General features: G+C 40.0%; 1 protein-coding gene across 5 annotated transcripts in view; it reads left to right on the plus strand.

The window, feature by feature from the left end:
• ARHGEF18 (Rho/Rac guanine nucleotide exchange factor 18) overlaps positions 1 to 20899 on the plus strand; it is an 84502-nt gene that overhangs the window by 37915 nt on the left and 25688 nt on the right. For 2 of the 5 annotated variants that reach the window (XM_034755021.1, XM_034755017.1), the window contains exons 11-16: positions 8362 to 8429; positions 10294 to 10357; positions 17378 to 17522; positions 18046 to 18158; positions 18320 to 18460; positions 19935 to 20185. In XM_034755021.1, coding sequence (XP_034610912.1) covers positions 8362 to 8429; positions 10294 to 10357; positions 17378 to 17522; positions 18046 to 18158; positions 18320 to 18460; positions 19935 to 20185 — 782 coding nt within the window. The remainder of the gene's footprint in view (positions 1 to 8361; positions 8430 to 10293; positions 10358 to 17377; positions 17523 to 18045; positions 18159 to 18319; positions 18461 to 19934; positions 20186 to 20899) is intronic. The other 3 variants (XM_034755020.1, XM_034755018.1, XM_034755019.1) reach the window with 3 other exon arrangements.

Here is a 20899-nt window from a genome sequence, read left to right on the forward strand (position 1 = left end):
GGGGGGGGGGGCGGAGCCGTTCCTCAAACGCCCCTGGCTGGGGGGCCGGGGGGGGTCGCTGGATGGTTCCCTGTTCTGCCCGTTCCCTCTGGGGCACCTGGCCCTGGCCCTGGCCGAGCACAGGACACGGGGCCAGATGGACCTTGGGTCTGCCCGGGCTTGAGTCCTCCTCGCATTCGGTTTCAATGTACTGGGCATGGCTTCCCTGACCCCAACCATGTAAAATCCCTCAGCCCCTTCTTGAGGCTTGAAGTGTGTGTGAGAAAACCCCAGAGTTTAGGGGTGGAAAAGCCCCAGCAGGGGGTCTTGTATCTCCTGCTTAGGCAGGATTGTGCCGTACGCGGCAGTCACTTTCTCATGGTGGAAAGACCCTGGTACTGCCTAGCTGTGTAAATGAAAGGGGTTTCTTTTTTTTTGTATTCTAGCTGTAGTGATTGTACGTACAGCACATTTCCCACTCTTCAGTAGCTAGGTGGGTAAAAACTCCCAGCTTTTTCTGTGGGCTGCTGCCCTGTCTCTCTAACTTGTCTTGTGTAAAAACAACGAGGAGTCTGGTGGCACCTTAAAGACTAACAGATTTATTTGGGCATAAGCTCTGGTGGGTAAAAAACAGTTCCCTGGGAGCTGATAGTTGGAGGCTTATATAGCAGTAAAGCAGTGTACTAAAGTAGAGGATAACTTATTTTAGTTGATTTTATGTTGTGAAGTACACAATCAAGTTGGGGCATTAGGAGATGAGCCCCTGTCTTAGGCCTGGTCCACACTAACCCCCCAATTCGAACTAAGATACGCAACTTCAGCTATGTGAATAACGTAGCTGAAGTCGACGTACCTTAGTTCGAACTTACCGCGGTCCAGACGCGGCAGGCAGGCTCCCCCGTTGACGCCGCGTACTCCTCGCGCTGAGCAGGATTACCGGAGTGGACGGGGAGCGCTTCTGGGTTGGATTTATCGCGTCCAGACAAGACGCGATAAATCGAACCCAGAAGTTCGATTGCCTGCCGCCGAACCAGCGCGTAAGTATAGACAAGCCCTTAGAAAGTTGACCGTCTGGGATGTTTGAAGGAGGTTATTTTCTCATATTTGGGCAGTTGCTTTGTGTCATATTCATTCACTTTTCCTGTAGGTCAGCCAGGACTTTTATTTTTTGACCTATGTAAATAAAACATGAGTCTTCAGAACAGACTTGCAGAAAGAATATGTATTCTTTGCCTATTCAGTATTTTTATAGTATGAAATAAATAGAATATTCTGAAAAAAAAATAAGTAGAGTTAGTGTCTTGTCTTGCTGTCAGATACATGGGATTAGTTGTACACATTTTCCTCTGTATTTAGTTTTCATAGGAAAATTTTATACTGCAGTTTTTTGTTTTTGTTTTGCAATATCAGACTGTGTATGTGTGTCAAGTCTCCTAAGCAGAATTAGTAATGTACTGTCTAAGAGTTTTATACTGCATGCACGTCACCATAATATCTGGCCTTCTTCCACCTAAAATCAGCAGCAAAAGTGAAGTCACTAATGGACTTCCTGGAGTCTTTGGCACATCTCCCTTATTGAGTGTTTGTTTGGTACTTACAGCTGCAAAGCAAAAATACACATATGAAATATGGCTCTTAAACAGGAGCTATCAGACATTTTGTGCTGCCCTTCCACTTAGTGTTCACCTATCAGATGTTTTAAATATCTTTTGTAATTATGTCTCAGTTGCTAATTCACTCCCTTAGCTATAACTCCATAATGCTCATAATAGCATGTTTAGACACACTTTCAGCACTTGCAATTTGCAGTCTGAGAAACTTGAAATGGAACAAATTTTTATTTTAGGTTAAATTGCTCATTTTGTATTGCAACAGTTCAAAAAGAAACAAAGTGCCTGATCTGAATCAGTTTTGTTACTGAGTTTGTGTTTAAATTTTTTTGTGTGTGGTGGTGGGAGTGATTTGAAAACTACTTATCTAACACTTAGAATGGAATTTGTTAAAAACAAATAAATTGAGAAAACATCCCCTTGCTTGTTTTAGGAGAGAGAATAGTCTTAATAAGGAAAATGAAATTACTCAATAAGTACAGGTTTCATTGCTTTTCAGCATAGATTGTTCTTGCTGCTACATCAGATTGTACAGTTTTGCTTCTGCTCTACTCATTTAGGTGTTAGCAGAACAAGCAGGTGCCAGTCACTGGAGCCACTAGGACAAAGTTAAATCTGTTCTGAACTGATTAGGATACATGGCCTGGATTTACTGAATTCAGAAACTGCTGCAAGTTCAGCTGAAACTCCACTTCCCTGATGAGATTGTCACAGACAGTTCCCTCTTCTGGAACTGTGTACTACCGGTAGTAACAAAAGAAACTGATTGCATATCTTCAGGTCTATTCATCTACCTTGGACTATGGATACATCAAAATGTTTATAATATTTCATAGATCTTACATAAGAACAACTTAATTTCCATAAGCATGTGGTGGTGTGTTTTTAGTGACTAATCCTGGATGCACTGGTGTTGGAAAGCACAGTTTGTGATTTAATTCTAACTATTTGTGCTGTGAATCAAAATGGAGTTACAGCAAATTAGTGTTTTAAAGCATACTTTTAAACAAATACCTTTATAGTTAATCTTTCAGAAGCACATTCATCATGAACTACATGGCATTTCCTATAGAGTCAGGCTAGAGAAATAATCTTGTTTTTCATACGGAGAGAAAAGGTTCCTTTTTGGTCTCTGAAGAATCCAAGCACGTCTGACAGCAGAGAAGTCGTTAATGTCAAGGGAAAGGTATTGGTTCACAGTTCATTTTGGTTAGGTCAGATCCATTAGGTAGTGAGTATATCCTTGGGCAAGCTCTGTACCTTTGCAAACAGTGACAGAGATTGCCAAATCTTATATTATAACTGAATTGTGCTTCAAGGATGTTTTCAGTCTTTCTCTGTCTAATTTAAAAAAACCAAATGCTCCAGAACCTGAACGTGACTATTAGCAGTAAGAATTCAACCTAATTACAGCATACTTAGATGTTAGCCACAACTGATTTGCAAATGACCAGTTAAGAGTGATTTTACTAGGCAATGCATTTATTGTCCAGGGGGCAGGGTCATGCCCACTCATCATGCCTGGTGAGTCATAGCTCCACACAGGAGCCCAATATCAATTATTGGACATTCTCGTATCTGCCTGTCAGTCTTGTTCTAGTTGCTATGGGAGGGAATGTATTGGCAGGTCCAATTTGGCTTAATGGGTCAGTGACTTGTCAGATACTGTGGGTCAGCATAACCTGGCAACATCTCTTGGGCCATCTAATGTGTTGTCTAATAAAAGCACTCCTACATGTTGACTTGTAAATTGGTACTGCCGGTAGCAGCATACACCTTGAGTAAATATTAGCTGAATCCTAAATTGTCAGTGGTGGTTCCAGAGCAGCTGGATTTTGATAGGTGCTGAAAGAATTTCAGTATTCTCAAATTGTGCAAGATATCTTGTTACATTTTAGCCTGTTGGGCTTATGGTACTGTCTTAAATATTGTTATGAATCTCAACAAGTCTGGGGGAGAGCTGTTTGTTTTTATATAAAGCAGAATTTCAGATCAGTCATACACCTCAAATGTTTTATTTAGCACTTTGTTTTGTATAAACTAACTTTTGGGAAGGCAAGGAGGAACTTTTGTATTCTACCAGAAAATAACTTTAATATCTTTGGTCATTAAAATGATCTTTTATGATGTTTGTTATTGACTATTTGCTCTGGAACATTGGAATTGCCATACTGGATCAGACCCATTCTCCATCCTGTCCAGTATGCTGTTGATGGGTACAGATGTTTCAGAGGAAGTAAGAAACTCCACAGGAAGCAGATGTGGGATAATCTGCCCTCCCCAAAGGCCTTCTCTTAATCTCTAATAATTAGAGTTTGGTTTAAATCCTGCAAGATGAGGTTTTAGTTCCCTTCCAATACTCTTTTTGTTAGTGTTAATTGTTATAACTCTGGGTATTTTTGTTAAGCATATAAATGTCCATTGCCTCTTTGAATTTTGCCAAATCCTTGGCCTTAGTAAAATCAGGTGGCAGAGAGTTGCACAATCTAATTATATGTTGCATGAAAAAGTATTTTCTTTTGTCAATTTTGAATTTGCCATTTTTCAATTGCAGAAGCTCCCATCTATCTTTTTTAGACAATCCATTATTTTATTTACTTCTTATTAATCTCCTTTCTATGGTAACAATCTCAATCTTTTCAATTACTCGTCATTTGAGTTTTTCTATGCCCCCAATCATTCTTGTTGCTCTTCTGTGAACCTCTCTGATTTTCCAATATTCTGTTCAGAAAGGTGCCTGAAGGAATAGAGAATGCTGAAAGCTGTTATGTTTAGAGAGAAGAAATCAAATCCACCAGTCTGCAAGAGAATGAACAAATGTATATTATTTCACCTTTAACTGTAGTGGCTGCTGCACTACAGTAAGAAGGATGTCAAATAGATATAACTGAAGCATATCTTATAAAATTTGGTGGGATTATAAAAGGCTTTATCGGTTTCTTTCACTCTTTTCTTTTCACATTGGGTGGGCAGTTTCAGATACAACACCTGCCCATGAATTCTCTTGCCAATCTTTGAGGCTTTACAATTGCATTTTTCCCTATTTTCTAGTGTGTTTCTCTCTCCCTTGCTGTGTGAAAGACTTCTACAACAAGGGAAACAATGAAACTGACTGCTCACACAGTATTGTCAAATACATGATTAATCTCCCAGATTTGGTAATTTTAGGTGTTGCTTGTAACAAAGATAGGTGAACAGTTTTCAAACAGAAGTATATTTTTCAATTGATGTCCCTTTTAAAGTTATCTTAACAAATACATAAGTCTAGAGAATAGGACATGGTCTTACTAATCATTAAAGAAAAAGGAACTGTTTAAGCTAATCACTGAGGGCGGGTGTACCCTTAAAACGCTGCATCGGCACAGCTGCAGCGCTTAAGTGAATTCCCGTCACCATAGTTAATCCACCTCCCCAGGAGAAGCTCTCCTCTACACTGGGGGTTAGGTTGGTATAACTACGTCGCTCAGGGGTGTGGATTTTTCAAACCCCTGAGCAACATAATTATACCGATATAGGTCTGTAGTGTAGACCTGGCCCAAGTCAATGATAGATTTAAGAGTAGAGTGATACAAGTGTCCGATCAATTTGATCGATTGAATGTTCATGGTAGCTTTTTGTATTATAACTTTGTAAGTGAATAAAAGATTTAGAGAGTCAATCTGAAGATTTCCCTTTTTACAATGTTTTAAATATATTTGTAGTCTTTTGTGGAAATTTATTCAAGCTCACCCAAATAGTTATAAATGGAATTCTAATGAAGCTTGTAGGTGCTTACAGTCAGCATTCCTAGGTGTACAGGAAGCTGAGAGATTACTTTTACAAAAACATGACATGAGCAAACTATAAAATGCATGTGTACTGACGACGTTACACCTGTGACCTTTTGTCAGTGGAACACCTAGACTTCAGTTTAAACCTATCAAGCGCTGTAACAGTGGCATAATGTCCTTATTCTTAATTTCTTTTTTTAAATTTAATTGTGTTTAGCTGGTGAAAGGTGCTAGATTGACGGCTCTGGACACTGGTTATTCACACAGCTGGTATAGTGCAGGCAGTGATTGGTTGGGGCAGCGTTGGGGAGAAAGTTATCCAATGTGCCTCAGTCCTGCCCCAAGGGTAAGAAGGGAGTTCAGTCTCCAGGGCCCATTCAATCAGACATAATGTCATTAAATACTTTGTTTCTAATTCCTGTTTTATGGTGGTTTCATTCTACAGTTTACTGGTTTGTTTCATGGGTGCGTTTGCCATTAGGCACGTCATTATGTCCATTCAAAAATCCATACCAAATATTGAGAGCTTTTTTTTTGGCAACTTCCTGACTCTGCTGATTTTTGTTTCCCTTTTTTCTTTTAGAGCTCTTCATTTTGTGGGGTGCTTGTGTTATTTTAGTGGGTTCATCAGTTTGTACCCCACGTAGAATGGCTAATACAGAATTCTTTCTTCGGTTTAAAGTTAGAATTGAAAGCACTTCTAATACATTTAGCATCATCCAATTTCAGTATCTAGTTCATTTTTCGCAGTATTTCTAGTTTTAGTTGCCAGAATTAAGCTTTTTGCAGAGATATTTTCTATTGAAAATTCTGTATGTGACATGCACGTACACCCCTCACATGTGGAAAAAGCATGCCCATATGCACCTTTCATTTCCAGTTGTCATCCCATCCTCTAACGGGCCTGAGTCTGTGACTGTTATTAATTTAGTGAGAGAGACAAGGAGGGTGAAGTAATATCTTTTATTGGACCAACTTCTGGTGGTGAAATAGACAAATTTGGAACAGCACAGGGCTCTTCAGGATGTTACCTTATCCTCCTTGTCTCTCTAATAACCTGGAACCAACATGGCTGCTAACATTAATTTATTTAGATATTTGGCCTGGATAAGCATGTTATTTGTATTCTCTTCTCAGACATCTATTGTAATTGTGGAAAATACTGCTGTGTAAATGAGCATGTAGCGATCTTACACCAGCAGTACTTAAAACAGGTCACCCTAGTTGCTGCTGACTGGCACCATAACGGGTTATATTTCTGCATGGATGAAGATTTCTTGAACAGTTTTCCCCAGTGCATTAGGCACAAACAGCCTTTTCTCAAGCAGTTACAGTGCAAGTGTTCCTGTTCTAGCTGTCACCTTAAGCATGTTTTGTGTCCATTGCAAGAAGAAAAAAATCAGGTTTCCCTTAATATTTGAGTTTCTGGTGTCCTGCTTCTGTTGTCTCCAGATAAGGAAAACATCTTAATTTACAGAGGGCCAGGGGAGCTACTGGAGGATGTGTGAGAGTGGTCCCCTCCGCCTTGCCCACCCCTTGGGTTATAATTATTTTGATGGGGAAAGGGCATTGGATTTAATCTTGGTTGGAAAGGTCTTGTGTGTTATCTCTTATCTCAGGATGTTCTAGTGCCATGATGTGGAAGCAATTGCCTTATGCCATATAAAAGTGGTGGCATCTGGATCATTGACACTACTTTGAGGGTCTTCTGTTGCCTATTTCAGTTAATTTAATCAGTTCCTAGTCACCATCCACATGTAAAAAGACTATGTACATTGTACATGAAGAATTACCCTAGTCTCTGAATTTGTTTGGTATATTGTCTGAATTAGGTAACTTGATTCAGTTTGCTTTGGAATAACAGTTCAGAATCTGAAGAATATGGTGGTCTGACAGAGGTGGAAATGAACCAGAAGAATATTAGTGAATAATGTGCTCTTTACATAAAGCAGTGAGAGCTTTTAACAAATATCATCCTTACAAGAACTACTAGAATTAATTACATCTGTTACTTGCAAGATTTTCTGACAGTTATATTTTTGTTTGGGTGTGTGTTTCTCTGCTTTGTAAATGGGCATGTAATGCTCATTTTTCGTTTCATTAATGTTTGTGAGAATGATTTTGAAATATGAAGTTTATGTATACTTTTCATTTTGGTGAGGTGGGGAATCAGAGGTGAGATTAATGAAGAAACCAGCAACCAGTTTTCTTCCTTGAAGTTTAGTTAAAAGGTGGTGGCAAAGGAATAGACTTGATTAAACAAGAAATGGTTCATACATGCATATGCATGCACGCATACAACAAAAAGAATAAACTTGCAATATATAAGGTTTAAATATTGTAAGTTATAATGGAGATATACCTATCTCCTAGAACTGGAAGAGACCCTGAAAGGTCATCGAGTCCAGCCCCCTGCCTTCACTAGCAGGACCAAGTACTGATTTTTGCCCCAGATCCCCAAGTGGCCCCCTCAAGGATTGAACTCACAACCCTGGTTTAGCAGGCCAATGCTCATACCACTGAGCTATCCCTCCCCCCGGGATAAAAGGGAGCAATTAACTGCACTTTTGTAGGAGACTGAAATATTTCCTATTGCCATTAGGAGACCATGCAAATGAAGAATATTGTTCTGTGCCACTGGGTTACAATATGAATCTGCTATATCCATTCTACTGTACTAGGGTTGGAACAAGCAGCATATTTATGTGGTACTGTTCCTGCCTTAGGTTGCCATCTGGAGATGCCCCGAAGGTGCTCTGGTAATGGTGTTCTTTCATACCCAGTACATCTTGTTGGTATGAGCTTTTCTAATAATGGCTCTTATCTTTATTCTTACAAGTTTGAGCATTTTGGTGTAAAACCAAGAGTTGAAATTTCACAATTAGTATTCCCAATGGAATACCTGGAGTCATTTCCTGATCCTTTCAAATCTGAGAAATCGGTTATTTCTCTCTGTCGAAATGGGGAGGGTAAGAATAACTTACATATTTTGTACATTTCAGACTGTGCAGTGAATGTCCACAAGAACTGCAAGACCTTACTGGCTGAATGCAGCAGTACCAGACCCAAGGTTGGTTTTACAACTTTTCTTCCATTATAAGATAGGAGTAATATCACCTAAATACAGGTTTGAGTAGCAGCCGTGTTAGTCTGTATCCACAAAAAGAACAGGAGTACTTGTGGCACCTTAGAGACTAACAAATTTATTTGAACATAAGCTACTCCTGTTCTTCTCACCTAAATAGTGTGTTGTATTCAGTGGAGTTACTCTGATTTACACCAGCTAAGAATCTGACCCTGTATCTTCAAATCCTTGAATAGTTTTAACTGGTCCAGCTAGTACCCCTTGATGGTTTATGTATGTGTGAGGAAACTGAGGCAGAAATGTAGCCTTAGGTAAATCCGCCTAACAATTCAGTGTTAGATTCACCCTCAGGAATTCCTGGCTCTTTTGAGCCCATTATTTGTTCCTGAAACATTCTATCTCTCTAAAAGCAAATTATGCATATTCTTAATTTTTGTTAAGAATTTTTAATGCCACTGCATGGATAAATAAGTAACACAGCATTGTTGGTGCATGTTTGAGGAGGCTTGCATGAGAGGAGGGAGGTTGATCAGAACAGTTACCTGCTAAGTATAATCCGAGCTCTGTAGAAATAGTGGTTTCATGTTCTAAACTGTAAAATCTTCTGAATCTTTGCAAGCCATGGCTCAATGCCTTGACTTCTAGCCAAGCAGTTAATTTTTTACTTATCTGTATCGAAATATGCTCATAGGATTCCATATAAGGTTATTGTGTGGTCATAATCAACTATGTATTTGTAAAAAAAAAAATTTTAGTCCATTCATGTGTTTTAAAACATGGTATTTGAATATTATTTCCTCCTTCACTTACCTATTGAGACTTGCATTCAAATTTAGTTTTTTTTTTTTTTTTTTTTTCCCATGTGCAACTGTTGACTTCAGAGACCTAAGGCAGAGCAGGGAGTAATATGGGGAAGAACAGAGAGTACAGAACAGCTCAAGTCTTGGCAGTCAAGAGACGAAGGAATCAATTTTCAGCCCAGTCCTGAGGGCAGAATTATTGTTGGTTTTCTACTTTGAATTTTCACATCATCCTGTTTTTTTTTTTTTTTTTTTTTTTTAACATGCAAACACTATTGCGCCTATCTTCTGTGCAATAGAATGTTCCATTTGCAGATACAACTTTCTACAAACTCTAATACATAACCAGGCTCCCACAAATCACTCTTGGAACAAGAGAAAGGAGAGAGAAGTAGGCTGACATAAAACAGAAGACAAAATAAATAATAAAATGCAATGAGACCCCCATAATAATTACCTGCTACAGAAATGTATTTATTTTTCCTGCGTATTGACATCTTGGCTCTTAACAGATTGACCTTTGGACATTGCCCTATTATACGAATGAGGACTTGTCTGTGTGAGAAAGTTGCACTGATGTAATTAAAGTTATGTTTTAAATTGCTTTAACTAAACCTTCACAAAGACCTGTGTAGACACTCTACTTTTGGTTTAAACCAGCTTAAACCAATTAGGAATTGGTTTAAAATAAGCTACCCTTAACCTGAAATAAGTGTCCACATGGGTTTTCGCAGTTTAAATATAGCTATTAAATCACATCTTTAAACTGTGCAGCTTTCTGATGTAGGCAAGGCTTAGCCTTGCTTATACTCTGCAAAGCATTCTTAGCATTTATTTGTAATTTTTAAGTCTAGATACATTGTTTTGTTTTAGAATGTGAAAAAATTTAAAAACTTTTTCTACAAAAGCTTTTGCTTTCCTAGTTTAAGTGTAAGGATCCACCTGTAATCTGTAATTCATGATACTGAAAATATGGTTCACTGTGAAATGATGCTCTCATCTTTGTAGTTAAGGGCACCCTTTAAGAATTTTTTTTTTTTCTCCTATAGCAGAAGGATTTGCAACACAGACCTCCTGGATCCCCACAAAGTTCACCCCAGTGCTTTTACCCAGGTTTGTACTAAAGAATGATTGCTGTGCTCAAGGCTTGTCTGTTGAGTTTTATACTTTTTTCTTTAATATGTTTTAGAAACAATATACAGTGTATTACTGAAGGTTAGAAAAGGTCTCGTTTAATAAGATGACTTCATTTTTCTCCATTGGGAATGAGCTAGAAGCGCTTAGAAGTCTCCTATGTGTTTTTATCCGTTTATATTTTTATTCTATTTTATACCTTCTTGCTGTGTAACCTCAAAATATCGCAGTGAAGAAAGATCGATAAGCTAGTTTCTCATTGATTGCCTATTCTCTGGCTTCTGAAAAGACTAGAACTGTGAACTGGAACCTTCATTTTACATCAGATTTTCATAATTGTCTATTAAAAATTTGCCTGCAGCTGGTGCTAGCTAGCAGTTTCTGAGACAAGCAGGCATTAGCCGTCTGAAAGATATATCTTTGTTGTCATAAATTTGGAAAAAGGATTGGGGGGAAATATTTGAAAAGAGCAGTTACTTTGAAGTATAAGCTCTGAAATAGCTTTTTGCTATTGCCATGAACCTTTCAAGCACCGTTATCAAATAGACAAATCATTTTTCTCCCCCCACCCTCCCTATGGCTGTGGTGCTGAAGCTGTGCTGAGGCCTTTTGGATCCCACCAAATGGGCATTTTCACCATCACAGAACTTGCTCTCGTCAAACAGTCTGTAAGATTCTGCACCTTTGCTCTGAGTTGTTTCTAGAATTTGGATACTGGTGTTTATTTTGAGGTACAGCTATTCTTTTCAATCAGTGATTACATAAAATGCTAACAAGGTGTTCTCCATCTAGTGGGTCATAGTCAGCTCTCTGTGTTAGAACTGTTCTGTGTTTATGCCCATGTAAGTGAGATCACAGTCCAGCCCTGTGTGTGCGTAAATACAATTGTAGGTGGTAGGAGTTGACAGGTGAGTGTTCAGGGGAGAAACAGACTCCTCAGGTTGTAAGATGACTCGGTTGATCATAACAAGGACAAAATTAGTCTCTGCCTGGATGCATTGGTCTCTGTTCAGTTGTGTTACTCACTGAGACACATTGTAGATGAGGATGTCTGGTATCTGGAGTGCCAGTGTGTGTATGGTAGGTGGTGGCTGACTTGCATTTCAAGGTTTGTTTGTTTTTTTAAACGCTTTTACTGTGGAAACAGCACAGGGGGACTAATTGTTAGAATAAGATAAGTGACTGTTTTTGTTGCCAAGAATGGCTTTGTCTCCTTATGGAGAGGTTTAGAGACTAAAATAGGAAACATGAAAGAATAATGAAAATGGAAAAAGTTAATCCTAGGTCTTGTCGTTGGAACAACTCTGTGGTATACAGTCTGGTCTGGGGTGATGAGCTAACAGCAATCAATGATGACTCTCAGCAGTGTGCAGACAGTGCTAATTGAACTCAGAAAATGACTTTTTCTTTAGTGCCGACTCTGCTAGGTAGACTGAAAAATGGGAACATAGTCAAAAGTAGAAGGACTAAGAAGTTGAAAAGAACAGCTAATGCCATGGGCAGTACATGTCTTTACTCATAGTATACGCTGTATTAAAACAATAAGTTACATCTAACTGGGCATTTTTTAAAGTGAAAGTAATTTCAAGAGTAGGTCCTAAGATGCAAGGAAACAGCACTGAAAGCCCCAAGATCGGTTTGGCCTTATTGGCATTTAGGAAGATTTTGTGTGTGTTCTGCTTGGTTTTGGCAGTGAAAAGATAAAAGCTGTTGGATTTGCTTATAAATACATATTGAAGGACTTTTTGGAATGTGGATGACGGTTCTGATAGACTATATTAGCCTCTTTAATACTGTAGCTTTCCTTAAAGGCACTATATCTGCCACATACACTTTAGTAAATTTGCAGTCTGAAATTCTCAAGGAAATTGGCATATACGTGAAAATATTACACACTTGGTGAACAAATTTGCTTCTAGCCTGATGGTTCAGCGGACTACCAAAACCCAATTTTTTGCAACCTTCCTTTACCAAATTCTAGTCCTATCTAGTGTGGCATTGGCTTAATGTCTGAAATATTGTTTGTTTAGAAGATGATGGATATACTGCACTTTCAGGGGATGGTTTGTTAGCACTCTTCCTTCTCCAGCTTTTATAAAAGGGCCAAAGCTATTGCATCAATAAAAAGAAGAAATTCACTTTTAAGCCAGGAAAGTCTGAAGTCATTTTCTCAGTATAGTTCTGGAGTTGCTATAGAAGACAGCAGGTTGCTGTGAATTGGACCATTCCTGGCTGGTGAAAGCAAGCTGAGAAATACTGTGCCTGTTGTTAGCTGAGGTTGTCGCCATTTCCCTGCTGGAGACTGGATGCTCGCTATCCTCAAGGACATTGAGTCCTCTGCTCAAGAAGCTACCCTTTGACGCTGACCTTGCTAACGATTGACCAGTATCCATCCAATCTTCCTTTTCTGGCAAAGTCACTGAGTTTGTGTCAGGAAGCTCTGGCTTCTGACTGGGCTGTGGAAATCAGTCAGGTTTCAGACTTGGGAATGAGACACATAGGTTCCATTGGTAGAGGATTTCCTCTTGTTGATGGATGATTCTCTTGGGTCTGTCAGCTGCCTTTGCTACAACTCACCGCTAGGTTTTACTGATACATCTGCACTTCCTAGCGGCAGGGACAGAGTTGCTTGTTCTACTCCTTTCTTCATGAAAGGGTGCTTTTGGGCAGTTTCTCTTTTACCTGGAGGCAGGTCACTGTAGGGGTCTGATATATTATTCCTTCTGTACATGGGCAGGAGGAATAGAGGCTACATTGTTTTCAGTATACTGATGATCCTTGGTTCTATGTCTCTTGTATGTCAGACTTGGCAGGTACAGTGGAATGAGTGATTTGGTGTCTGTGAGTGGGATGTGGATGATAGGGGCTTGCTGAAGTAATGTTGGTAGGATGTGGGAACCAACCAGGAACGTTAAGGAAGATGACATTGTCCATCCAGAGGAGGCAGCGACCTGTATTAGAGGTTAGCAAGTTCAAGGTTTTTATAAAAGAGGGAGTCCCTGGTTGCTTAGATAGCAGCTGAGGCCCAGGGCACTCAGTCATGTGCACCTGACTGTCAGATATGGACCTTGCCTCAGTTATCCACACCTTAGTCTCATGTCACAGTGATGATAGGTGGCATTCTATGTGAGGCTGTACCTTGGGACTGCAAGGAAGCTGAAGTTAATGCAGAGCACTAAGGATTTTTGTTAAGTAGGGTTTCACTCAGGGGACACGTAACCTCTGTAATTTGCACTAGCTGTCTTTTAGCTGCCAGGTGGTGGTCAGGGTTAGTAAACAGCCTCAAGCAGTTTGGGACTTGGCTACCTAGATTAGGCGGCATCACTTCCCAAGTAACACTACCGTGTTTGTGATCATGTGCTCAAGGCAGCACCTCTACTCCATTTTCAGAAAAAAGGGGGTAGCGGCAGTGTTAGGGGAAGGATGTCTGACTTTGGAACTCGCTCCCTGCCTTGTTAGCCTGGAGGGGTTAGACTAGATTTGTTAGCCTGCAGGGGTAGTGCAAAGCCCCCGGCTTTTGATAAAGAATAGTTGTGACTTGATGGTCAAATGAATGTGGATATTCTGTTGTATTTTGGGAGGTGAATACTATGAATCTGTATGGTTTTGGCTCGGTGGCTTATTTTTGAATTTTATTCTTATTTAAAGGGACCCAGTCAAGTTGAAATATAGTCAGTTAACAAAGGTTAACAGCAATTTCAGAACCTGCACCTGCCAGTGTGTGGTGTTTTACCATCACGCTTTGCTAAATTTTAAAATGCTTTTCTGTCCCTGGTTGTTGTGTGAATGACCCGCAAACTGGGGGGCTGACCCACTTCATATATGGAGCAGGGACAACACAGTCAAAATGACTATATACAAAATGCTTCATATATGCAGTGTAAACAAATTGAGAAAAATAACTGTTGTTGTCTTTCAGTGGTAGTGATCTTAGGGGCTACATATAAAAATAGCAGGTGAAAAAACTCCTTACAAAAGTGAGTGTGTAGTTTTGTTTTTTTTTAATGTTGATGGCCCGTTTCGTTCTGGTAACTATCTGGAGCCATGGCTATGTGTTTGTTAAAATATATAAAATCTTTACAATGCTAGCTTCTTTCTTCAATCCTTTATAATGGGTTGATTGCCTTTTCTGAAATGTTGTTTAAACAAGATTGTTTGTAGGCTTTAAATTGATGCTATTAAAGATTTACTTTAATTGGTAAGGTGGACTGTAATTAAACTGAACTTGCTTCTTTCTCCCCACACTTTTGCATTACTTTTTCTATATATGTGGGCCCCTTGTTTTGACAGATGAAAATCCAATGGCTCAGTACTACAGACTCAACACCTCTTTGAAACCTAGAATTATTCGAGTGAGATTCTAGTTATATAGTAAAATGATGAGAGATGCAAAGGCTCACGATATTAATACATGCCCAGATGACATTCTTTACTAATGAGGTATTGTGCTAGTGTATTGAATCTGGGCAATATCACTATGAGTAGGGATCTAATTACCGTAACCTTTTTTTGTAGAAATCATAGAGAGATGGGTTGCAATCATATATTTTAATGCACCCTTCAGGACAGTGGTTCTCAACCTGGGGCTGGGGGGCTGTGAGCAGGTTTCAGGGGGATCCACCAGCCATGGCGGGTATTAGACTTGCTAGGACCCAAGGCAGAAAGCCAAAGCCCTGCCACACAGGACTGCAGCCCCGGGACCCCAACACCCGGGGCTAAAGCCGAAGCCTGAGCAACTTAGCTTCTCAATGCCCACTGTGGCGTGGGTGGCTGGGCAGTTGTCCTGCTTGCTACCCTCTAACACCAGTTGTTGTGGGCCATGAAGTTTTTATAGCCTGTTGGGAGGGCTATAAAAGAAGGAAGTTGAGACCCCTGTTTCAGAATCTTGTTCCAAGTGGCATTGTCAGGACATAAGTAGAGCCCAGTGTCTCGCCACTCCCCCCAGAATAGAAGCCTGACCTTCTAAAGTGCGCAACATCAAAGACACTGTTACTTAATGGAAGGTCACCACTGTCTTAAAATAAGACTTTTGAGAAGATGCAGTTCACCTGGAACCTGAATTTCAAACGCCCGTGATACTCCCAGAAGGGATACTCATTTTTGGGGCTCTCTTGAGTGATTGTTGATGTGATCTTATCAAGGCTTAGTTGCAAATTTGTTACTTAAGTGAACAGAAGATCAGTTTGCAGTTGCCATGTTGGTGCTGTGGACTAGCAGATGTATGGGTCTCCATCAGCGACATTCAGGACCTCTGAAAATCAGATTCAAGCTGTTTGTTCTAGATAAGAACTCCAAACACTGAGCCTCTAGACACAGAACATCTCTTTAATTCTCGCTTTTTGTTATGATCACGGCATTAAAATATTATGTTCATGATAACAATAAAATGATCTTCCCACGGACTTTAATCAGGGTTTGATACAAACCAGCTGGCTTTGTAGGCCAACATTTCGCAATAAATGGAACATTTTCTCATGAAAGGCTGGATCTTGCCACCTCTTGGGCACTTAGTCCACTGAAGCCAGTGGAACTCTTCCTATGATCAAGTGTTTGTGGGATTGGGTCCTAATACTGAAATTGATTTTGTATTTAAAGACTTGTAGCCTCTTCCTCTGAAGAGAAATTCAGTAGCCATTGGCCCTCCTCGCGTGGAAGTCAATAAAACAATACACAAGGGGAAATCTCTGACATTTGTATATTCCCTGGAATAGCAAGTTGAACATGATCCATCTGCTGCTTAGCTGAACACTAATTTCTGTAGCCTGGAGTAGTAAAGTCTGTACTTTCATTGAGGTGTTTTGGTAGCTTCACCAATCCAAAGACTGATTTATACATGTCACCAGAACTGCAAGATGGAATTAAAGCCCCATTATATGCACATATTAGTGATTATATTTAATAATCCCTGGTTTTTAAAAACTTTACCCATATATCTGTCCTTGGCATCATCATGCTCCCCATTTGGTGGAATTTGTGCTGCTCCCTTCCTCCCTTGAGTTCCCTTCATGAGCTTTCCACCTCTCCTCTTCTGGCTTTTCTTTCTGGGAGTCAACTCTCTTCCTGCCCCTCTCATTTCAGCAGAGCACTCCTGTGGGTATTAAGAGCACTTGGAAGAAAGGGCAGCTGCAGATTTAATCAGCGATGTGAAGTTTTAAAGATTGTGTCTGGCTGGTTTCTCCACCAGTGACTTTTCTAAAATCATTATGAAAAATAAGATTAAATTAATGCATTTCGTCTCCAGTTCCTTATTTTACATTGCAGGCATTAATACTAAAAAATTATATCTATTACAGGCTTCCATGCATTGTATACTAGTGATTATAGGTTTAAATATCTTTCCAGTTTGCAGTCTGTATAGATTTTAAAAGAATTGAAAAGTTGAAGTATTAAAATTCAGTTTAGCTGTGGTATCTGTTAGTGTGTGTATAAATCACTGTGTAGCAATAAGCATGTCAGAGAACTGTTGGGTTTTTTTGTGATCTGAGATTTTTCTTGTTTGACATGAAATGTTCTATGCCCTTGTACAACAGAGTGCGAATAATTGTGTGTAGATTATGGCCTTTTACTAAAGGAGAAGATACTTTGTAATTTCCACACTAAATGGGCACAGCAGGGACCAATTTCCTGCACTTCAGACCTGCTGATTTAGCCAATACAGTACGTTAAGTGGCAGCTAGAAGGATCACAAGGTAGTATAAAAACAGTGCATCTGTGGGGCCACTTTACTGCCCTAAATCGTAGGGCAGCCAGTTGCAAGCATGGGGAATCCAAATTCAAAAAGCAGTGGCAGAAACAACACAATGCCAGCTCCCCCAGAGCTGTCTTTTTGTAGCTCTTTTTCAAGAAAATGGAATGAGAATGTCTTTTTGGACAATGAGCTCTTGACATCCAAGATCTTGTCTGCTCTCCAGCCACGTTCAGAGAGGAGGGGTTTGAGAGCAGGCAATTTGCAGTGTGCTCCTCACTTTTTGAGCACCAATTCAGTTTTTGCTTCTGTAGCAGCCTCTCTGAAGGAGCAGCCCCGAAGTGCCCTTCTGGGATCGGATGGCACCCCAGTTCTGTCTCGGCATCTCGGCATGACTATCACCCAAAGAGGAAATTCGCCGTCTGCATTGAATACTGCTGTTTCTGTTAATAAATTTGGGTAAGTAGACAGCTTCTCTTTTAAGCCACTTTGTTTTTCCTACTGTACCTGTAAAAACAGTTACAGAACTAAATCCCTTTCAAATGAAGGACATGCATTTATTGCAAGCTGTAGAGAGTATTAGATGAACCCTTACTGCTGAATTGCATTGAGAAATGCTCTCCAAATGGACAGCTGTTTGTTTCTTTGTGAAGCTGCAAAGTCTCTGTAGTTCCTTTCTGCTATAGATAAAATACCATGGATTATGGTGAAATTTGGATTGTGGTATTTGAGTACCCTTGCCCAAGCTTTATTGTCCATCGAAGTCTTTTGCCATTAGGTCTCTGGAAACCTAGGAATAGTTTCTTAGCCTGAATTTTTTGTGAGGATAGTCTTTGTGTTTGTTCTAACAAATTAGCTCCATAATAAAGGAAGAGTGCAAATTAAAATGGTTTGTTACAGATAATTTAGTTGTGCTTTTCTCTCAAAAAATTAATATTCTATGTTAAAGTAACACAGTTGTATAATTTTTTTGGCTATTTAGACCAATCACAGGAGAAATGGATGAAGGGGATTCGGGATTTATAAAATTTAAGCAGACATCAGATGATGTTGTCTCACTTGCACCTTCAACAGCAGAATCCATTTTTCTGGAAGGTATGGAACTTCTGTCTTTTGAGGATTTCCTGCTGTGGTTTTTACAAATTGAGTCTCAGAGAGACTATTGAAATGTTTTAACTCCTTTTTATGTTCATAAAAGTTATTGCGGATATGTCCAGGGCATAATGTTAGTTAAATGGAATGTGCTTTTGATCTAGATGTATACTTTTCCTCTCTGAGAAGTGAGATAGAAACAGATGCTCATGAGTTTGAGGCAGAATCTTGGAGTCTCACAGTGGAACAGTCTTATGCAAAGGAGCAAAAGAGAGCAGTTATGAAAAGGCAAGATGTCATTTATGGTAAGAACAATTTATTTCTGTCATTTACATAGTGCTTCTATTTTAAAATGTCTCCTATTACTATTTTGACTAGTATAATAGGATTCAGTGATTTCACTGCCTCCCTGTTTTCCCTTGTGCTTAGAAGCCAGGATTGTGTGAAGATTTCCCCTTTTCTACCCCTGGACGTGCTGTGTACTTGGGTTCTGATTTGTTACATTGTGGTGTTCAGATTGCTAATGTAAGCTGTAAATTCCACCTATCAAACAAGGCACTATTCATAGCCACCATCTCGAGCCATGATCTGAAGAGGATGTAATCTAATCAGGGTCAAACTTGGTCACTACTTGGTTGGAAGATTTCCCTGGAAAGCGTCGGTCCCTTAGTAGAGCAGTGATCTTTCCTCAGTACTGATCCAGTGCCCCAGAATGGTGTTTTTATGCACACCAGTGTGGCTGAAGGCACGATCCTTCTAATGAGACATAAACTTAAGACTCCATGTTCTTAAGGATCCCATGGATCCTTTTGCAAGAGTAGGCTTGTCAGCCCTGTTGTCCTGGCCAAATTGCAACCTATAATCCTAAAACTCCCTCTAGGGTTTTAATTGGATTATAAGGAGTCTTCATTTCTCCTTTCAAGAAGTGTTTCCAGTTCAGAATGCTAGCTCGATTCCAGCCCAGAGATGAATGAAATTATTTTTTTTATCCTGAAGTTCTTCACAAATTGCGTGAATAGGGATTATTATTGCTGTCGACATTGATTACTGTTTCTGTGCTGCATACTTCAAAATGTTTACGGCTGCTTCATAATGCAGACTACAGAGTTTTAGACAGACTAGAGAATTTAGCTGTCAGATTTGCACAGTCCTCAGTTGTGTTGCATGCCCAGCTTTGAGCTGATCTGTGGAAAGTCTTTAGCACTACCATGCTGGTATATTGCCGCTATAGTCCTTGGCATGTACTGGTGATACTGCTTTATTACTGTCTGGGAGAAATCCAAAAGCATCATAAATGAGTTTTCCTTAGGCACAGGGTGGCTTCCGTAGCTGAGAGAGTATCTCATGTCCCATGTTTCTATTCTAATGAGATGTTTAGATTACACTAGTTCAAGGTCTCCTAAGCTTTGACTTGAATCATAATAGAAGCTGTCAGTCTTCACCTGACCACTGTAAAAGTAAGGCTTTTTTATGGATACTGAAAGCACTCCCTCAGAGGAATGCACAAACTTCACAGCATCCAACACACAACAGTATAATATCGTCTGTCAGTTTCTCTTGCCAGTAGGAAGTGGTGGGTGTGTTTTATAAATTCAGAATGAAGTAAAATAGCTGAGCTGTTGATGCCCATCGTTATTTCAATGCTGCCTTTGCTAGCAACATGCACCAGAAGTGCGGTAAGTGGCTTGCGATGGCTGCTGACTTTCACAGCCTGCTGTGCTAGATGCTTGGCCAGCCGCTGCCTAACATTTCTAAACGACTAACATTTTTTCTCTCCAGAGCTCATGCAGACTGAAATGCATCATGTCCGAACACTGAAAATCATGCTGAAGGTGTACTCCAAAGCACTGAGAGAGGAGCTGCAGTTCACGAACACTGTCATCAACAAAATCTTTCCTTGTGTGGATGAATTGTTGGAGTTGCATGGGCAATTCCTGTTTCAATTAAAGGAGCGACGGAAGGCGTCCTTGGAGGAAGGCAGTGACCGGAATTACATTATCCAGAACATTGGCGACCTCTTGGTACAACAGGTGTGAACTAAGCTCTAATAACGTTAGTTAACGCTGTATTTAACTTCTCAGAACTGAACTGTAATATTGAAGTTGGGTTGTGTAAAGTTTGAATGTAGTGGGCCCTTGACAAAACACTGGGCTTAAAGTGCTCCTTCCAATACCACGTTTGTCTTTGGCTTCCAGAAATGCAGCTGGTCCCTAATCGTGTGAAATGTTGAACATTTCCTTTGTGTATTTATGCACAACATGGCATGCTCCTGGGAAGGGCATGGTGCTGCTTCTTGTCCACTCCAAAATTAAAGCAGCACACCACTGAAGTTCTTCAAAGGAGAATCCTCACATCCCTCCTGAACACAGCTTTCCTGCATCAATTGCCGACCCTCTTGGGTTATAAAGACCCTTGCTGTAGCTGGCCTTCCCTTTTTTCAGCTACTCTATATGCTCTCCTTCACTTGGAATGATGCAACAGAAACTGTCTTACATCACCACCAATTTGATGTCCCCCTCGCCCTTTCCAGCTCCAAAAAAGCTCTGAGTTGGAGTCCCAGAAGCTCTTACTCACTTTGTTGTCTTTCTGCCAGGAGTAAGTGAATATTTGGGTACATCACTGTGTCTGAGCCACTCCACTTCGCTCAATCTCTCCTATTTCTGGTGCAGGAGAAGAAGCTGGAATAGCAAAGAAATTTGACCCCAAAAGCCAATCAGCACAAAGCCTAATTAAACCCATACTAT

Source organism: Trachemys scripta, chromosome 22 (genome assembly GCF_013100865.1).
Source record: "Trachemys scripta elegans isolate TJP31775 chromosome 22, CAS_Tse_1.0, whole genome shotgun sequence".
NCBI lineage: Eukaryota > Metazoa > Chordata > Testudines > Emydidae > Trachemys > Trachemys scripta.